At 43.5% G+C, this 20,616-nt stretch overlaps 1 protein-coding gene across 1 annotated transcript; it reads left to right on the top strand.

Annotated features, from left to right (window-relative positions):
* The first annotated feature begins 224 nt into the window (after positions 1-224).
* mrpl33 (mitochondrial ribosomal protein L33) lies at positions 225-20,586 on the top strand. The gene is made up of 4 exons (XM_008104695.3): positions 225-380; positions 4,132-4,150; positions 17,103-17,209; positions 20,266-20,586. Exons 1-4 carry the CDS (start codon positions 359-361, stop codon positions 20,313-20,315), a joined length of 198 nt encoding a protein of 65 aa, XP_008102902.1. The 5' UTR covers positions 225-358; the 3' UTR covers positions 20,316-20,586.
* Positions 20,587-20,616: the final 30 nt, after the last annotated feature.

The following is a 20,616-nucleotide window of genomic DNA, read 5'->3' as shown; positions in this document are numbered from 1 at the left end:
CTATCAATCTAATCACACTAAGGCAGGCCTAGGCAAACCTCGGCCCTCCAGGTGTTTTGGACTTCAACTCAGAGTTGAAGTCCAAAACACCTGGAGGGCCGAGGTTTGCCTAGGTCTGCTGTAGAACTCCAATTTCTGGGACTAAGAAGAGCAAAGGCAGGGCTAGTTTTTAAGGTAGCCAATGAGAGAGAAGGGAGGCCTCGAGGAAGAGAGACAGACCCGCCCCCCTCGCCCTGCGCGCGCTGCCTCGCGACTCGGAAGTGAGGGCGCGCGCGCTCCGGAAGTGCTGGGCGCTCTCGGAGAGGGACGACGGCCGGGGCCCTTCTGACCGCCCCCTTGGCGGGCGCCTGGTAGCAGCATGTTCCTCACGGCAGCCAATTGTAAGTGGAGCGAAGGGAACGTCGTGCGGCGCGTGTGTATACAAATCTCGTCCGAAGCGACGCAACCAACACCATTATTCTCTGAAGCTGGCTGGGGCTTCTGGGAATGGAAGTCCCTAAAGATTTCCTGGAAGAGGAAGTCTTTCCAAGCACTGTTCTCAATACCTCTGTTGGCATGGGCAGCATCCTGTGGGTATCCTGGGATTTGTAATTTAGGGAAGGCTTTTAGATTTCTCGCCCTAAAATACAAAGCCCAAGATTCCTACAGGATATTGTTGTCATTAATGTTGTCGTTATTACAACAACATTACTGTTGTGTTATTACAACAACAACATTACTGTTATTACAGTAGAGTCTCACAACATAAACGGGCCGGCAGAATGTTGGATAAGCGAATATGTTGGATAATAAGGAGGGATTAAGGAAAAGCCTATTAAACATTAAATTAAGTTATGATTTTACAAATTAAGCACCAAAACATCATGTTATACAACAAATTTGACAGAAAAAGTAGTTCAATATGTAGTAATGGTATGTAGTAATTACTGTATTTACAAATTTAGCACCAAAATATCACAATGCATTTAAAACATTGACCACAAAATGCGTTGGATCATCCAGAACGTTGGATAAGCGAGACTCTACTGAATTTATTTTTATCCCACCTCTCTCCCAGAGGCAGCTACCCAACAATTATGGTATCAGAAGCAAATTGAAAATACAGTTATAATGTACAGTAGAGTCTTGCTTATCCAACCTTGGCTTATCCAATGTTTCGTATTATCCAGCGCAGTCTGCCTTTTAGTAGTCAATGTTTTTGTAGTCAATGTTTTCAATACATTGCGATGTTTTGGTACTAAATTCGTAAATACAATAATTACTATATAACATTACAGTATATTGAACTGCTTTTTCTGTCAATTTGTTGTAAAATATGATGTTTTGGTGCTTAATTTGTAAAATCATAATATAATTTGACGTTTAATGGGCTTTTCCTTAATCCCTCCTTATTATCCAACATATTCGCTTATCCAGCGTTCTGCCGGCCCATTTATGTTGGATAAGTGAGACTCTACTTTATTTAAAAAACCACGAAGTTAAAAAGTAAGCATTGTACTAAATTTCCTTTGACCAGACTGCCTATGGTGTTGCTATAGGAAGGTCCTCTATTGTGCATGTGGTAGGGCTTAGGCTGCATTGTAGTAGGTGGTCTGTGGTTTGCTCTTATCCACACTCGCATGTCATGGGCTCCACTTTGTAGCCCCATTTCCTAAGAATGGCTCTGTATCTCATGGTGCCAGAGCACAGTCTGCTCAGTGCGTTCCAAGTCACCCAATCTTCTGTGTGCCTAGCAAGGAGTGTCTCATCCGGCATCAGCCACTGATTGAGGTTCCAGGTTTTCAACTGCCACTTTTGGATTCTCGCTTGCTGAGATGTTCCTACAAGTATCTTTGTAGATCTTAGAAAGCTATTTTTTGATTGAAGACATTGGCATGCTGTCTTATATCTGAACAGATGATGGGTTGGAGATGTCACTGCCTTGGTCCTTGTATTACAGGCTGCTACTTCCTGACGGAGGTCAGGTGGTGCAGTGCCAGCTAAGCAGTATAATTTCTTCAGGTGTGTAGGGCGTAAGCATTCTGTGATATTGCGGCATGTGTCATTAAGCGCCACATTCACTGTTTTAACGTAGTGAGATGTATTCTACACTTGGCTTGCATATTTAGCAGCAGAGTAGCAAAGTGCAAGGGCAGATGTCTTCACTGTATTTGGTTGTGATCCCCAGGTTGTGCCAGTCAGTTTTTGTATATTTTCTCTAGCACCCACGTTTTGCTTGATAATCAAGCAGTACTTCTTGTAAGTCAGAACACAGTCTAGAGTAACTCCCAGGTATTTCGGTGTGTTGTAATGCTCCTGTGGGATTCCTTCCCAGATAATCCTCAGAGCTCAAGATGCTTGTGTGTGCTTAAAATGAAAAGCACACGTCTGTGTTTTAGATGGATTACAAATCATCTGGTTTTCCCTGTAATACCTAGTAAGAACACCTAAAGCTTCAGAGAGCTTCTGTTCAACCATTTCAAAGCTCCCTTTGAGTGGTGATGGCAGGATCATCAGCATAGATGAAACTCTTTGTTCCAGACAGATAACAGTGACATGACACAATACAATAGAATTTAAAAACAATAATAATGTAAAAATTAAAATAAATATAGTAGAGTCTCACTTATCCAACACTCGCTTATCCAACGTTCTGGATGATCCAATGCATTTTTGTAGTCAATGTTTTCAATACATCGTGATATTTTGGTGCTAAATTCGTAAATACAGTAATTAATGCATAGCATTACTGCGTATTGAACTACTTTTTCTGTCAAATTTGTTGTATAACATGATGTTTTGGTGCTTAATTTGTAAAATCATAACCTAATTTTATGTTTAATAGGCTTTTCCTTAATCCCTCCTTATTATCCAATATACTCGCTTATCCAACGTTCTGCCGGCCCGTTTATGTTGGATAAGTGAGACTCTACTGTACAAATATTTGTGTCATGAGTGTAAAAGTTACAATACAATTAACATTTACACTCATGACACAATTATTTAATTGTTGCCATGGGTGCATCTATGCTGTAGAATGAATGTGGTTTGACACCACTTCAGCTGCCATGACTCAATGTTGTGGGATCTTGGGAGTTGTAATTTGGTGCAGAATCAGCACCATTGGGTTACTTGGAAATAGATAGTACTGCTATAAATGGTACAATCATACATTCCTCTTACTCTTCATATGAGTTGAAGTTCTACCAATCAGGGCTAGATCATTGTGAAAGTTTATGATTGGTCCAGTATCCATGGGAGGGGGATTTGAACCCTGCCCTCGCCAGCCAATGAAGAACTTGGACAAGATGGTACCTCTCACCTTGAGTAAAGGTTATTGTAGATAGAAAGACTGAAGCTAGCCTCTGTAATCGAGTAGATATTGAAGCTGTGGCCCGGCAAATGTTGTTGGATTATAACTCCCATCACCTCACACTATTGGCTGGGGTTAGCATTAATGCCAGTATACTCCAACAGCTTCTGGAGCAGGACAGATGCCCACCTCTAACACAGAGGGACCAACATCTTTGATAACCACCAATGATTCATATGTGCTTTCTTTAGCAACCTTTGCAGTTATTGTGGTGAATGAGTCCAAGTTGGCTATTTCGTTTCTTTCTGACAGTAGGCTAATTCTTGAGAATGAGCTGATTATTTTAGCTACAGATCATGTTTTTCATATTCCGATTGGATATGTTTTATGTGTGCATATCCCTTTAAACAATGTGTTGTTTAAACCTTATCTATTTGAAGAGCCCTATCACACTGCACTGCTATAGTGTTATGTTCCACTTTAACTGTCATGGCAATACATGAAATCCTGAGACTTGCAGTTTAGAGAGATGCCTTTAAAATTATCAGCCAGAATGTTTGGGCCTCATTGAACTGCAAACACTAGATTTCTAGAATGTTGCCTTGACAGTTAAAGTAGAATCACAGAACTATAACGACAGCATGAAGTTAGGGAGAGATTACTTGTGAATTGGTGTGCCTGCATATGTATTTATAAGAACAGGTAAAGTTTCCTTTTCATCATTTTTATTTGGTTATCCAATATGCTTCTTACAAACAAGTAACGTCTGTTTAAGTAAGTAACTGAAACATGTTGGTAAAATAATTTATTTTTCTCTCTTTTCCCTCTGCCAAAACCAGTGGCCAGGACCAAATCCAAGTAAGTAGAAACTTCTTTCTAGAATCATAGAATCATAGAATCATAGAATAGTAGAGTTGGAAGAGACCTCAAGGGCCATCTAGTCCAACCCCCCGCTAAGAAGCAGGAAATCGCATTCAAAGCACCCCCGACAGATGGCCATCCAGCCTCTGCTTAAAAGCCTCCAAAGAAGGAGCCTCCACCACGGCCCGGGGGAGAGAGTTCCACTGCCGAACAGCCCTCACAGTGAGGAAGTTCTTCCTGATGTTCTTCTCTGTTATGCTAGGTTGCGACTGTGGTGGTGCAGTTTTGCTATACCTATTGTTTATGGATGTTACAGGTTTTTTTCCTGCAATTTATCTCTTTAAAAAAAAAACAAGAGCAAAACATATTCACATGACTGTTACATGTGAAGCTTTAGGACCTGATATAAGGCTGTGGAAATCCTTTGGGTGACCTTGGGTGAATCATATCCTCTCAACCTCAGAGAAGGGCAACGGCAAACCTCTAAAAACCTTGCGAAGAAAAGTGAATGTGATTCAACAATCTCTAGTGATTAGAAAAAAGGCACACAGAATTCTACACTAATGGGCCTACCTGCAATGTCACACTGGTTTTGCAGCACCAGAGTAACTGAAACCCTGGACCCTTCAGCCTCTCTTAGAACCGGGCTGCAGAATGTTTCCCAGTCTCGCAGAAGAGCTTTGGGGAGTATATAAATGACTGCATTGGGAAGGGGTGACTGCCACCCTCCTGATTTCTGTGACAGATGCATTCTGCCAGTGGATATACCTCATTTTGTATGCTGGAGGTGGGAGATATCTTCTCTAAGAAATTGAACTGTTAGGCATATTGGGATATTTTCAGTTGGCTCAGGAATAATGAGATTTTTTTCAGAGTGTTAATCTCCAGTAAAATGTGTTACGTTGTATATTCTTTGATAGTTGCTTCCCATGTTACAGTTTTAAATACTGTTGCCATTGCCTAAAATTGTTATCCCCAGTCAAGTTTGAGGCAGAAGTCACAGATAGCAGAGGGGTTTTTATGACAATACATAACACTATGTGACAAAATTTGAAAAAAATGTTCCTATTTGAAAGTGTTATTCTTGTATAATTGTACAGTACTTGTCAAGGACAGAACGCCACAAGATTCAAAGTAACAGAGTTTATTAGATTACAGAACTCAAAAATGCCCGTAAAACACAAGGGCCAGGCAGTTTTTGCCTTTAGGAGCAAAAAGGGGCAAAAGTAAATGTTCAAAAGATAAACCGGATTAAACCGGAGTTTAATCCGGGTAAAAACAAACTGCTTGCTTCAGCCTGGGTATAAACGAAACGAAAGCCAAGGAACAAAAGATACAAAGAATGCAACTAATTGGCAGCAGATTCCTCTCTGCTGCCAACACTGTGCTTAGAGTAACTTGCGTCGCTCCCCCACACACACAGCAGACAGGATCTCCGACACGAGTAAATCAGCCAAGGATTGTAGCAGTTGAGTAGACCAGTTCCGTTCCGTAGATCAAAGCCAGAAGCAGACGTTTGTAGTTTTTCCAAGTCCAAGAAGGGGGGAAGACAAGCCGTGGTCAGTTCAGTCCGAGTTCTCAAAGCAGGAGATGGCGTCCGTCAAGAAGACGACGGAAGGTCAAGCTAATAAGAGTAAGCACAGGTTTGCACAAACAAATGCCCACACAATCCCTCCCGCCGTCTGACCCTGGATTCCAATCAACTTACGTCACAGCACAGGAAAGCACACAAGTCTTCAGGGAAGCGTCCCACACACACACGGATCCCAAGCGTTTGCCCAGATTACCTTGCCCAACGCAATTTGCAATTGCTCTCAAGCCCCATTTTATGCCAGTTACAAATCTTCATCACTGTCAGCTGTCCTCCTTAACCCGGGCGTTTCCTCATCACTTTCCTCGTCAGAGCTGGAACACCTCTGACTACGCCCAACAGCATCTCCAGCTGTGGATCCCGTCCCATCCCTCCAGCTAAACCATGGGTCTAATCCTGAAGGTCCCCATTCATCTTCTGTCCCATCATGGCCAGTGGCACCCACTTCCTCCCTTACCCGAGTCCAATCCATCTCATCCTCCTCTGAGCTAACCAGCCCCTCCTCCATTCTCTCCGTAAACCCTTCGAAAGACTCCTCGTCAGATGGTGCTGCAAATATGTCTCGCAGTCTTTTTCTCTCTCGCTCCTCGAGAGTATCTGACTCTCGAGGAGTCTTACGCCCACGTCTGTCAGTAACAGAGCCATGAGGCTCAATCATAACACTATCCCCTCTCACAAAGGCCTCCTCCCCCGATGGCGGAGAAGTGGCAGTGATACCCTCCGCTATAGCACCACGACGACTAGAGGTATCAAGTTTCAACAGCGAACGATGAAAGACTGGATGGACCTTTAAACTAGACGGTAAACGCAAACGAAACGCAACAGAAGAAATCTTTTTAACGATAGGAAAGGGACCCAAATACCGAGGCGCAAACTTTCCCCCAGCCTGTTTAATATGTTTGGAAGATAACCACACCAAATCCCCTTCTTCCAACTCCTCCCCTGCCTGCCTGTGGCGGTCAGCCTGAGTCTTCTGCGTTGCCTTAGCTTCCAACAGTAAGCGACGGGCAACATCATGCAATGCAGCCATTTCCGAAGAGCGGTACACAGGGTCCGAAGAGACCACATTGGTCGACGGCGCCACACCTCCCCGTGGGTGAAAACCATAAGTTAGCTCAAATGGCGTATGCTGACTAGACGTGTGCACCGCATTGTTGTAAGCAAATTCCGCCACCGGTAACCACTTTACCCAAGCCGTGGGTTGATCTAAACAAAAACAACGCAGATACTGCTCTAAGAGCCCATTAACCCGTTCCGACTGTCCATCCGTTTGCGGATGGAAAGCTGAAGACACGTTTAACTTAGTCCCCAAACACTCATGGAAGTGTTTCCAAAAGCGTGACACAAATTGCGGAGCCCTATCTGAAATAATCACCTCGGGTGCTCCGTGCAAACGATAGATGTGCTTTGTAAATAGTAAGGCCAACGTAGGGGCCGCCGGAATGGTTGAACAAGGAATAAAATGAGCCAGTTTACTAAATAAATCCACCACCACCCAAATACAAGTATAACCCCCAGACTTAGGCAAATCTGAAATAAAATCCATGGAAATGATTTGCCATGGCCTCTCCGGAACAGGTAAAGACGATAACAACCCTCTAGGGCGCCCAACAGGCGTCTTACTCTGCTGACAAACGGCGCAGCTGTCACAAAAGCGCAGAATGTCTTGCCGCATCTTTGGCCACCAGTAGCTCCTGGTGATAAGCTGTACGGTCTTGAACCTGCCAAAGTGCCCAGCCATGGGTTCGTCATGGTGGGCTCTAATCACCTCCAACCTGAGGGTCCCTACTGGTACGTAAACCTGCCCCCTACGCACCAATACCCCGTCTTGATCCTGGAGATGCGGCAGTATGGTACGGTTACCTGCAGAGAGCAGCATCAGTTGCTCCTGAGTCCACACATCATCCTTCTGAGCCTCAAGGATCTGGTCATGTAACCCAAGCTCATTATCTACAACACACAGAGAGGCAGTAGGCAAGATGGTCTGACATACTACCTGCTCATTGGTCTTAAATTCCGGCTTGCGGGATAAAGCATCGGCCCGCAAGTTTGCCTTCCCCTCCACGAACTGCACCTTGAAGTTAAACCTGGAGAAAAACAAAGCCCAGCGGATTTGACGCTGGTTTAACTTCTTTGCTGTTTGCAAGTGCTCTAAGTTCTTGTGATCAGATCTGACCACGATCTGGTGCCGTGCCCCTTCAAGCCAGTGCCGCCACACCTCAAACGCCACCTTAATCGCCAACAACTCCTTCTCCCATATGGTATAGTTCTGCTCGAAGGGTGTTAGTTGCCGCGAGTAAAATCCACAGGGACGCAAGGTCCCTGAGGAATCCTTCTGAGACAATACAGCCCCCAACGCGTAGCTAGAAGCGTCCGCTTCTACCACGAACGGTCTGTCAACATCAGGATGGGTTAGTATGTTGTCCGATTGAAAACTAGACTTTAGTTGTAGAAACGCCTCGTGAGCTTCCCGCCCCCACACAAATGGCTGTTTCTTGCGCAGAAGCTGCGTCAAAGGTACCGTGAGCTTTGCAAAATTCGGAATAAACTCCCGGTAGTAATTAGCGAAACCCAAGAACCTTTGTACATCCTTCTTAGTCTTCAGCTCCTGCCATGAGTTGACGGCGTCAACCTTATGTGGGTCCATTTTAAGTTCCCTACCTGACACTACATGACCTAGGAACTCCACTTCAGGCACATGAAAGACGCACTTGGAAGCCTTGGCGAAAAGCCCATTAGCCCGCAGTCGGTGCAGAACCTGCTTGACATGTTGACGATGTTCTTTCTCGTCCTTAGAAAAAATCAAGATATCATCCAAATAAATCACTAAAAATTGGTCAATTAGGTCCCTGAACACATCGTTCATGAACCTCTGGAATACCGCAGGAGCATTACAAAGCCCAAAAGGCATGACTCGGAACTCGTGGCATCCGAAACACGTGTTAAATGCCGTCTTCCATTCATCCCCTTCCCGTATACGGATTAAGTTATAGGCCCCCCGCAGGTCAAGCTTGGTAAAGACCTTAGCCCCTTGCACCCTTGATAACAGTTCCGAGATTAAAGGCAGCGGGTACCTATCCCGAATGGTGTATTTGTTTAGGATCCGATAATCGCAGACCAACCTAAGTTCCCCAGTCTTTTTGGCTACAAAGAATACCGGTGCCGCAGTTGGAGAACTAGATGGGCGAATAAACCCCTTGGCTAAATTTTCATCTAGAAACTCCCGCAAAGCTTGCCTTTCCGGTACAGTCAAGGCATACAGCCTCCCTGCTGGCAGTTTCGCACCTTCTGCCAACTTGATGGCGCAATCATATGGCCTGTGCGGTGGTAATTTGTCCGCTTCTCTTTTACAAAATACATCAGAGAACTCCCCATACTCAGCAGGCACTCCCTCCATATCAGAATGAGTAACATTTAGAGTGCAACAATCCTGCCTCTTTAAGATCACTTTACGTGTTGCCCAATCTACATGTGGGTTTACTACAGCTAGCCAATCCATCCCCAGGATCACATCATATCTAGGCAAGCTCGTAATATCCCACACAAACGTTCCCGTTACTCCCTGCACCTCCCACGTTACTGCTGAGGTTTCATGGTTAACCACCCCAGTCTCCAGCAGTCTCCCATCTGCTCCTTCCACCCACACGTCGCATGCCTTGCGCACTCTAGGAATGCCATGCTTCTTAGCAAACTCAATATCTACATAGGAGACCGTAGCTCCTGAGTCCAGCAGTGCCAAAGTAGAAACAAGTTCCCTTCCCCCAACAGATAATGTAATGGGTACGAAAACATGCTTCCTCCCCTCAGTTGACTGCTTGAGGAGCCCTAGTGCGTTGGACTCACGTCGCACTAGGGCTGGCCTTTTCCCGAAAGCTGGGAAGGTTTCACATTACAATTTTTGGCAAAATGCCCAGCATTCCCACAGTACAAACACAAGCCCAGCTGCCTCCTACGGCTCTTTTCCTCTGTAGACAGCTTTTTAAAGACCCCAAGCTCCATGGGCTCTTCCCCCATCACCACAGGTGCCCTGGTTACATGCATGGGTGGCGCACACATTGCTTTTGAGTGTTTACGAGCCTCGAACCTTGCGTCTAAACGCAGCACCTTAGCTACTAAGGCGTCCCAGCTTTCAGCCGGCTCCAAGCGTGCTAATTCATCCTGGAGCATATCACTTAACCCGGCAGTAAATAAAAGCATGAATGCATTTTCCCCCCAATCCAGCTGGTGGCGATACAGGTTAAACTTATTTAAGTAATCCAAAACAGTCCCCTTTCCCTGTTTCAACCGATACAGAGCCCACCCAGCGTTCTCCGTGCGGAGAGGATCCCCAAAAGTATCAGTTAACAACTTTTTGAAATTATTCAAATTGTCCTTGACTGGGTCATTTCCCAAAATTAAATTAGTGGCCCATTGTCCTGCGGGACCGGTCAACAAACTCAAAATAAAAGCCACCTTGCTAGTGTCTGTAGGAAAAGCATGAGCACTGAGCTGAGAAAAATAAAGCTCCACTTGTGCCAAAAAGGTTGGCAACTTGCACCTGGTTCCGTCAAAGCGTTCAGGAGTCAAAACATGTCCTTTCACAGCCTGAGCTGTTTGGATAACGGTAAAAGCCGTTTGCAATTGGTCTACTTTGGCCCTTAACTCATCCATCGTCTTCCTGACGGGTTTATTGCTGCAATAAACTTTTTATGGGCGTTGGGCAATCTGTCAAGGACAGAACGCCACAAGATTCAAAGTAACAGAGTTTATTAGATTACAGAACTCAAAAATGCCCGTAAAACACAAGGGCCAGGCAGTTTTTGCCTTTAGGAGCAAAAAGGGGCAAAAGTAAATGTTCAAAAGATAAACCGGATTAAACCGGAGTTTAATCCGGGTAAAAACAAACTGCTTGCTTCAGCCTGGGTATAAACGAAACGAAAGCCAAGGAACAAAAGATACAAAGAATGCAACTAATTGGCAGCAGATTCCTCTCTGCTGCCAACACTGTGCTTAGAGTAACTTGCGTCGCTCCCCCACACACACAGCAGACAGGATCTCCGACACGAGTAAATCAGCCAAGGATTGTAGCAGTTGAGTAGACCAGTTCCGTTCCGTAGATCAAAGCCAGAAGCAGACGTTTGTAGTTTTTCCAAGTCCAAGAAGGGGGGAAGACAAGCCGTGGTCAGTTCAGTCCGAGTTCTCAAAGCAGGAGATGGCGTCCGTCAAGAAGACGACGGAAGGTCAAGCTAATAAGAGTAAGCACAGGTTTGCACAAACAAATGCCCACACAATCCCTCCCGCCGTCTGACCCTGGATTCCAATCAACTTACGTCACAGCACAGGAAAGCACACAAGTCTTCAGGGAAGCGTCCCACACACACACGGATCCCAAGCGTTTGCCCAGATTACCTTGCCCAACGCAATTTGCAATTGCTCTCAAGCCCCATTTTATGCCAGTTACAAATCTTCATCACTGTCAGCTGTCCTCCTTAACCCGGGCGTTTCCTCATCACTTTCCTCGTCAGAGCTGGAACACCTCTGACTACGCCCAACAGCATCTCCAGCTGTGGATCCCGTCCCATCCCTCCAGCTAAACCATGGGTCTAATCCTGAAGGTCCCCATTCATCTTCTGTCCCATCATGGCCAGTGGCACCCACTTCCTCCCTTACCCGAGTCCAATCCATCTCATCCTCCTCTGAGCTAACCAGCCCCTCCTCCATTCTCTCCGTAAACCCTTCGAAAGACTCCTCGTCAGATGGTGCTGCAAATATGTCTCGCAGTCTTTTTCTCTCTCGCTCCTCGAGAGTATCTGACTCTCGAGGAGTCTTACGCCCACGTCTGTCAGTAACAGAGCCATGAGGCTCAATCATAACAGTACTTACCATGGAAGTAGGTATTATACTCCAGAAACTTTGTTGAATTGGTTGAGACTCAATGAGATATTCATTGAAAAACTATAACAAAATGTGCTGCAGGATATCCTGCAAAAACAAAGATTTCGCAATGTGTTGTTGAAGGCTTTCATGGCCAGAATCACTGGGTTGCTGTGAGTTTTCCAGGCTGTATGGCCATGCTCCAGAAGCATTCTCTCCTGACGCCCACATCTATGGCAGGCATCTTCAGATTGTGAGGTGTTGGAAACTAGGCAAGTGGAGTTTATATATCTGTGGAATGTTCAGGGTGGGAGAAAGAAATCTTTTCTGCCTGAAGCAAGTGTGACTGTTTCATTTGGCCAGCTTGATTAGCATTGAATAGCCTGGCAGCTTCAAAGCCTGGCTGTTTCCTGCCTAGGGGAATACTTTGTTGGGAGGTGTTAATTGGTCCTGATTGTTTCTTGTCTGAAATTCTCTTGTCTTCTGAGAGTTGTCCTTTATTTACTGTCCTGATTTTAGATATTTTTAAAATGCTGGTTGCCAGATTTTGTTGATTTTCATGTTTTTTCCATCCTTGTTCATTTTCATGGTTTCTTCCAATTGAAACATTCACACTTGCCTCAGGCAGGCAATAGTTATTTCTCCCACCCTGAACATTCCACATATCTATAAACCCCTCTTGCCTAGTTTCCAACACCTCACAACTTGCCATAGATGTGGGCGAAACATCAGGAGAGAATGCTTCTGGAACTACTTACTTAGGCGATTCCTCGTAGGTCAAGGACGATTGTCTTCCATTTCTGGTGTCTTGGGGGTGGGTCTGTAGGTGGCTGAAGAGACCTATTCTTGACCCGCATGTTCTCCCGCAGTGAGGACATTGGTTTCCAGGTGGAAGGCGGTCCCGGTCAGGGTTGGCTTGACGCTCCTTTCTCTTGGCACGTTTCTCCCTTAAGCCCTCCATTCGTGCCTCTTTGAACTCCGCAGCACTGCTGGTCACAGCTGACCTCCAATTAGAGCACTCAAGGGCCAGGGCTTCCCAGTTCTCAGTGTCTATGCCACAGTATTTAAGGTTGGCTTTAAGCCCATCTTTAAATCTCTTTTCCTGCCCACCAGCATTCCATTTTCCATTCTTGAGTTGGGAGTAGAGTAACTGCTTTGGGAGACGGTGATCGGGCATTCGGACAACGTGGCCAGTCCAGCGGAGTTGATGGCATAGGAGCATCGCTTCAATGCTGGTGGTCTTTGCTTCTTCCAGCATGCTGACATTTGTCCACCTGTCTTCCTAAGAGATTTGCAGGATTTTCCTGAGGCAACGCTGATGGAAACACTCCTGGAGTTGAGTGTGACATCTGTAGACCGTCCACGTTTTGCAGGCGTAGAGCAGGGTTGGGAGGACAATGGCTTTATAAACGAGCACCTTGGTATCTCTACATATGTCCCGATCATCAAACACTCTCTGCTTCATTCAGAAAAATGCTGCACTCACAGAGCTCAAGAGGTGTTGTATTTCAGTGTCGATGTTGACTTTTGTGGAGAGGTGGCTGCCAAGGTAGCGGAAGTGGTCAACATTTTCTAATGTTTACACTATTAAGCTGTATTCCTGGCATTGCAGAGGGGTTAGCTGGTGCCTGTTGGAAGAGCACTTTGGTTTTCTCGATGCTGAGTGAGAGGCCAAGCTTCTTGTATGCTTCTGCAAAGGTGTTTAGAGTGGCTTGTAGGTCTTCTGAATGCGCACAGACTATATTGTCATCGGCATATTGGAGTTCTATAATAGATGTTTTGGCTTTCAGTCTACTGAGGTTAAATACCTTGCCATCTGTCCGATAGATGATTTCCACTCCGGTGGGAAGCTTCCCATCAACAAGGTGAAGTATCATAGCGATGAAGATGGAGAGTAAAGTAGGGGCAATAACACATCCCTACTTGACACCTGATTCCACCTTAAATAGGTCACTTTGGGAGCTGTTGCTGTCCAAGACTGTTGCCATCATGGAGAAGCCGAAGGATTTTCACAAATTTGTCAGGGCACCCGATTTTTTGGAGGATGGTCCAGAGAGCGCTACGATTCACTGTGTCGAATGCCTTTGCATGGTCAATGAGTGCCATGTACAGAGGTTGGTTTTGTTCCTTGCATTTCTCTTAGAGCTATCGTGCAGTAAAGATCATGTCCACTATTCCTCTGGAGGGGTGGAAGCCATTCTGGGATTCTGGGAGGGTGTCTTCTGAAACACGGAGAAGGTGGTTTGCAAGGATTCTTGCCAGGATTTTCCCAGTGGAGGTTAGAAGGGAGATACCGCGATAGTTTCCACAGTCTGTTCTATCCCCTTTCTTGAAAAGAATGATGATGGTGGCATCCTTGAAGTCTTCTGGGATTTTCTCGGTCACCCACACTTTTTCGATGAGCTGGTGGAGTTGTTGTATCAGCTCAGGTCTGTTTGAAGATTTCAGCAGGGATCCCATCAGGTCCGCTGGCTTTGTTATTTTTTTGTTAGCTGATGGCATTGCTGACTTTTTCCAAACTAGGCAGTGCTGCAAGCTCATCTCTGGTTTGTTGTTGCGGGATTTGTGAGAGGGCCTCTTCAGCCACATTGGAGCTGCGATTCAGAAGGTTCTGGTAGTGCTCTTTCCAATAGTGCAATTGATGTTTTGTCCTTCAGAAGTTTGGTTCCATCTGATGAGCGTAGAGGCTATATGTCATGGTTTCTTAGTCCGTAGATGATCTTTGTGGCTTTGAAAAATCCCTGAGCATCATGGGTGTCTGGCAAAGTGTTGGATTTCTTCACCCTTCTTTGTCCACCAGATGTTATTGAGTTTTCTGGTCCTCCTTTGGACCTCAGCTTTTGCACTAGCATAGGTCTTTTTCTTAGCAGCACAGCTGGTGTCTCTCTGCCATGTTTGGAAGGCTTTCCTTTTGTTATCAATTAACTGTTGGATCTCTTTGTCATTATCGTCAAACCAGTCTTGATGTTTCTTAGTTTGATATCCAATGGTTTCTTCACAGGCTGTGATGATGGAGGTCTTCAGTTTGTTCTAGTGTTCCTCAACGTTTTCAGGGTGTCCTACGGGAACATGGCCATACAGCATGGAAAACTCACAGCACCCACTGATTTTGCAGTTTAATTAACCTTTTCCATGTTTTTTTAGGCTAAAACTAATTAGGAAATCACATTTAAAACCCAGTAACAAAAATCCTGTTACATAGTGTAACAATCTTCTGCTTGTTTTACCTGAACATCTGGATTGGCTTTTTGGTTACTCATACACTATTGGTGTAGTATATCTATAAGACAGAATTTTTTTTAATAAACAGATGCTTGTTTTTGCTTGCTTATCCATGTGTGTATACAAACTTGTTATCCATGTTTGTCTTCTTGAGTACTCTTTACAACCACCATCTGGTCAGCAGGTTTTACATTTCCATTACATTTTACACTTCTCCTCTTTCCCCCATATCTGCATATATGCTTGTACACCAAGGCTTTATTCCGTGCATCTGACAAATGCCATGGGTTCACAAAAGCTTTTGCTGAAATACATCAGTTGTTGTTAATGGTGACACGAGACTCCTTCTTTCTCTTTGTATTGATACAGAACAAAATGTCTGTGTTGCTGAGAAAACTAGTTATAATTTGGGAACCATGGCATTTTTGAGGAAATCTAAAGCACTATATTAATCAAGTAGAAACACACAGCAAAGGCTGTGAATTAAAGATGGCAATTATGTGATCCCCAGATGTCAAGCCCCAATTCCCAGCGTTTTTTCACATTGGGTATGCTGGCTAAGGCTGTTGAACGTTCAAGAGCCACATTTGAGGGCCACACAGCTCCCATCCCTCTATTAAACTGTATATAAATATTTCTATATCAAGGATATTGCAGAAAAACTACATGAGCTTCTGGCTAAGTACTGTATAATAAAAAATATTTTGGAGGAATAAGTAATATTAAAATTAGTTTTTCTTGTAGAGAGCACAGACCTATGCAAATATAAAGTGCTGCGAGGAGGTGGTGGTGATGGGAAGAATCAAAACACAGTCTTGTGGTTCAATTGCAGAACATTTATAAATCAGCCATCAGTGGAACTGTTGCCAACCACCTGCTGTGTTTGAAAGATGTCCCTCCAGTTCCTAATGTCTCAGTGAAATTAAGAATGTGCAAATTAAAGAAAGCTTCAAGGGAACAGATCTGAACTCAGTCTTCCTCAGCAAGGAATAGTGAGAATTGCTCCTGCAGAGGACTGCAGTGTGAGGGTTGTATCCAACTGGTATTGTTTGGCTAACGGAAAACTCTAGCAGATTATTTTGTCAGTAAAACGTAAAAGTGTCAGTTTTCAATGATGTTCTCCCTCTTCTCCTACACAATTCCCCATGTTGTTCAAAAAGGTTACCCGACATGAGTTTTGGGAGGGAGAAGTTGCTGAAATCACCTCTCTCCCCTTTCTGCTGATGGAAACTTAAACAGAATGATACCAGTTGGAGGCAACCTTATAGGCTTCAAATCCCTGCCTTAGCTTGGAGCCCCACTGGGTGACCTTGGGCAAGTCACACTCTCAGCCCCAGAGACAGACAAAGGCACCCTCCCCTGAGGGTGCCTCTCCTTCTTGCAAAGAAAGCCCTGGGTTCACCTTAGGGTTACTGTATGTCAGAAACAATTTGAATGCACACAAGAATAACAGTGAGGATTCTGGGGTTCAGCAAGGTTGCTGTAGGGTTCTCTCAAGTACAGGTTTGTTTATAAGCATCCATTTGTTGGATTTCTTACAACATTTAGACGTTCAGTTTTATTCCTGCCAGGCTTGGGTGCAAAATGGAATGAAGTGGGAATAGGAATTGCAATGAAAAATACCAGCATCTTTGACCTTAAAAGCTCATAGTGTCAGTAGCTAAGCATAGGAGAAGCTCAATGTGTTGTCGAAGGCTTTCATGGCCGGGATCACAGGGTTGTTGTATGTCTTTCGGGCTGTGTGGCCATGTTCCAGAAGCATTCTCTCCTGACGTTTCGCCCACATCTATGGCAGGCATCCTCAGAGGTTGTGAGGTATACCTCACAACCTCTGAGGATGCCTGCCATAGATGTGGGCGAAACGTCAGGAGAGAATGCTTCTGGAACATGGCCACACAGCCCGAAAGACATACAACAACCCCATAGGAGAAGCACTTCAATATTTTTGAGTATTGGTGGGGAACGGAGAAAAGCTGGAAAACATTGACACAGAGGTGTCATGACAAAAATACTATAGAGAGCAATTAGACAACCAAATTTGCCCCTGGAGTCCTTGGCCCTTGAAATAGGAAGTGGGGGAGAAAGAAAAAGCTATAATCCCCCCAATTCAGAATATAAGTATAATAACTGTTATATCCAAGTTCTGGTATTATCTTCATATAGAAATTATAAAGTAATTTTGTGTGTTACTTGACAGCTACATTTAATACTTCCAGAAATAAAAGAAGCAGTAAGAATAGTAAATTACAAGAAGTTGTTCATTTCTGGTATTCATTGTTTTAGGTATATTCTTGTGAGGATGCTGAGTGAAGCAGGAACAGGTTATGCTTTCAACATAAAAAGAGCACGGCTTGATGAAAAGCGAGTTATGCTGAGATACGATCCTTTTGGTAAGAAATTAACCACGTATTGAATTTAAATAGCATGCACAATCAAATAATTACACAAACATTTGTTTCTTCAGTATCCTGGTTTTTAATAGGAACACTGGAAAAGGTCATAATGACTTCTTTAAAATCACCTATACTATAACCAAAGGGAACTGGCATTGTATAGTGGTTTGAGTATTGGACTGGAACACTGGGAGACTAAGTTTGAATCTGTTTGGCCACAGATACACATTAGGTGACCTTATGCAAGGGACACTCTTTCGGCCTCAGGATGGCAAACGCCCACTTAACACATTCTGCCAAGAAACCCCTGCAATAGGTTTGCCTTAGGGTTACCATAAGTCAGAAATCATTTTAAGGCACACAAGAACAAGAATAGCATACAGAAAAGAGGCGTCATAGTGCACACTGGAGCAGAGTAGAGGATGCAGTCACCTGTTTTTAGGGTAATAAATTCTTGTCTTGCATAAGAACATCACTGCTTGAGATTAGAACCGTACTGTTTGATCTATTCAAGGATTGAGGTCTGCTGGAGATCAGTGTCCAGAATGAGGGCAATGAATTGGATGACATAGGAGAGAGCTTTTTCATCCGTGGTACCCCTGTTATGGTCAGTTTGTCACTGATATTGACTTCATTTCAATGGAAGGCCATACATGGCTTCTTATTAAAGCCTCAGTTTTTTCCCAAATGCATCTTTACTTGTGGTTTCAATTTGTTGAAATTCGATAAATAGATTAATATTTTTGTAAGACTATCAACTATTTTACTGGGTTGTTGTATGTCTTTCGGGCTGTGTGGCCATGTTCCAGAAGTATTCTCTCCTGACGTTTCGCCCACATCTATGGCAGGCATCCTCAGAGGTTGTGAGGTATGGAAAACCTAAGCAAATACTGTTTATATATATCTGTGGGAAGTCCAGGGTGAGGGAAGAACTCTTGTCAGTTGGAAGCCAGCTTAAATGTTCCAGTTAATCACCCTAATTTGCATTGAATGGCTACATCTACTAGCTACTTTCTACCTGGGGGCATTCTTTGTTAACTGCCCCTAGTTCCCATGTCTCAGAGTGTTGCTTCTTATTTACTGTTCTGATTTTTGAGTTTTTTAATACTGGTAGCCAGATTTTGTTCATTTTCATGGTTTCCTCCTTTCTGTTGAAGTTGTCCACATGTTTGTGAATTTCAGTGGCTTCTCTGTGTAGTCTGACATGATAGTTGTTGGAGTGGTTAAGCATTTCTGCGTTCTCAAATAATATACTGTGTCCAGGTTGGTTCATCAAGTGCTCTGCTTAACAAAGAATGCCCCCAGGCAGAAAGTAGCTAGATGTAGCCATTCAATGCAAATTAGGGTGATTAACTGGAACATTTAAGCTGGCTTCCAATTGACAAGAGTTCTTCTTCACCCTGGACTTCCCACAGATATATATAAACAGTTCTTGCTTAGGTTTTCCATACCTCACAACCTCTGAGGATGCCTGCCATAGATGTGGGCGAACTACTAATTTCTAAACAATGGGTGCAGTTCCATCCTTTCTGTCTTAGAGAAGTTGCAAAAACAGAATTTAAACCTTGGTTTACTCAATGGAAGAATTTCCACAGAAGTCTACATGTTTTGAAACTGCCTGAAAAGCTGAAAAAGCAACATAATAATCTGAAGTGTATCTGGGATCTGATTTGTCCCAATGGTGTTTATTTACATGAGATTCGTTTACACACATGAAAGCCATTGATTTCAAGCTTAGTCCTTCTGTTGAGATGATAAAATATTTTGCTTCCAGCCTCAGTGTGACAAGAACTCTTGAGTGCTGGAAACTGACATTGCCTTGACAACTGGCACATCAAATTGTTGTGCGCTGCTCTTCTGATAGTTACCTCTTACTGATGACAGTGTGACAGTGTGTCAGTGATGCACTAGCGATTGTACCTCTGTGAGATATGGGCAGTGAAAACTGATTCTTTGCAAGGACCTGTAGTAGTATTAAGGGTTTAATGTGTGCTTCCCTGACCTTACCATACCATCTGTCTATGCCATCAGTAATGATGTATTTGGGGCATAGCCATGTTAGTCTGGAATATTGTGTAAAGAGATCTTGTAGCGTCTTAGAGACTGGGAGCACCAAGTTGGTTTCATAGACTAGATTATGTCTGAAGAAGCAGACATAGGAAGTAGAAAACATGGGGAATAGACTTAGCTTATGCTGCCAACTTTAGTCTTTCAATTAGTATCTAAGGTGCCCCCAGATCCCTTTGCACTTTTAGCTTAACAGTGTCATTGTAAAAGCACACTGAGCTTGATTGCCTTTGTGAGATGGCCATTATGTATAATCTACAGTTCTTAAAAATTTTCACAATAACATCTTATGCAATTTTTTTTAAATAGGAACAGTAGAGGATGTTGAACAGGCATGTAAATAAAATTTTGGATGGCGTGATTTTCAACTGTTTGTAATGTTTAAAATTTTTATGTTTTAAAATTTTAAATATTTAATATTTCAAGCTTTAATTTTATATGTGTTTTGGGGCATTGGATTGTGCCATGTGTAAGCCGCCTTGAATCCCCTTCGGGGTGAGAAAGGCGGGGCATAAATAGGGCAAATAAATAAATAATAAAATTTCAATTTTTACAGAGCTAGGAATGTACCTATTAGTACAGACAAAATGAGAAGATGATGTTACAGGTTTTAAATGTAGCTGGAAGAATCAGTAGGCCTAAGTACATATTATTAACATTAAACCAAGTAGAATTATAAGAGGAGAAAGTACTAAAATTATATTGGGTTTTGAGCAGTTTTTATTTTTAAGTAAATCTCTGAATGCAAGCTGACTGTTCCATCTTTCTAACTATGGTGTTTTATCACCTGTAATTCTACACTTAAGTGGGATTTTGTTTGGACACTGTTACTTAGGACAGGAGTTGTAATGGATGCTTATGTTCAAGTGGCAAGAGGTTGATAACTGAACCATTAAATTCTTTGGCTGAATGTATGTGCTTAGATGTGTGTAGGTTTTATGAGACCTCTTGATGCATAACCTTTCTGCTTCCTTTTGTGTCCACAGTTAAACAGTATGTCCTCTTCAAAGAACACAAAAAAATCCGCTCCCTATAGATGACGACTGATTTTTGAACATAGTTATTATTTCATTGTACTTGAAGCATAGTCATGGAGGGAAACATTCAGCCGGTGGCCCTGTAGAGTTCCCAGAATGCTGAGATGATTGCCTCCTGTGGTATGAAGACCAATGTGAACCAGAACAGTGTGAAAGAAGAAAATTATTGGTGTCCAGTCATGGACCATCATTACCATTAACTCATTTACCTTCTGAGTTATTTTTACAGATTTCAATTAAAATAGCAAATTCCTTTGCTTTTGTGCATTATATTTTAGCACTGATGTTGAATTATCTATG

This window comes from Anolis carolinensis, chromosome 1, assembly GCF_035594765.1.
Source record: "Anolis carolinensis isolate JA03-04 chromosome 1, rAnoCar3.1.pri, whole genome shotgun sequence".
Classification (NCBI taxonomy): Eukaryota; Metazoa; Chordata; class Lepidosauria; order Squamata; family Dactyloidae; genus Anolis; species Anolis carolinensis.
Note: the sequence above shows the minus strand (reverse complement) of the source record. Positions and strands in the feature narration are given on the sequence as shown.

Coding starts and splice junctions, on each gene's coding strand:
- mrpl33 (XM_008104695.3), top strand. CDS start 359: ATGTTCCTCACGGCAGCCAATT. Junction 17,210..20,265: donor GCTGAGATACGATCCTTTTG/GTAAGAAATTAA, acceptor TTGTGTCCACAG/TTAAACAGTATGTCCTCTTC.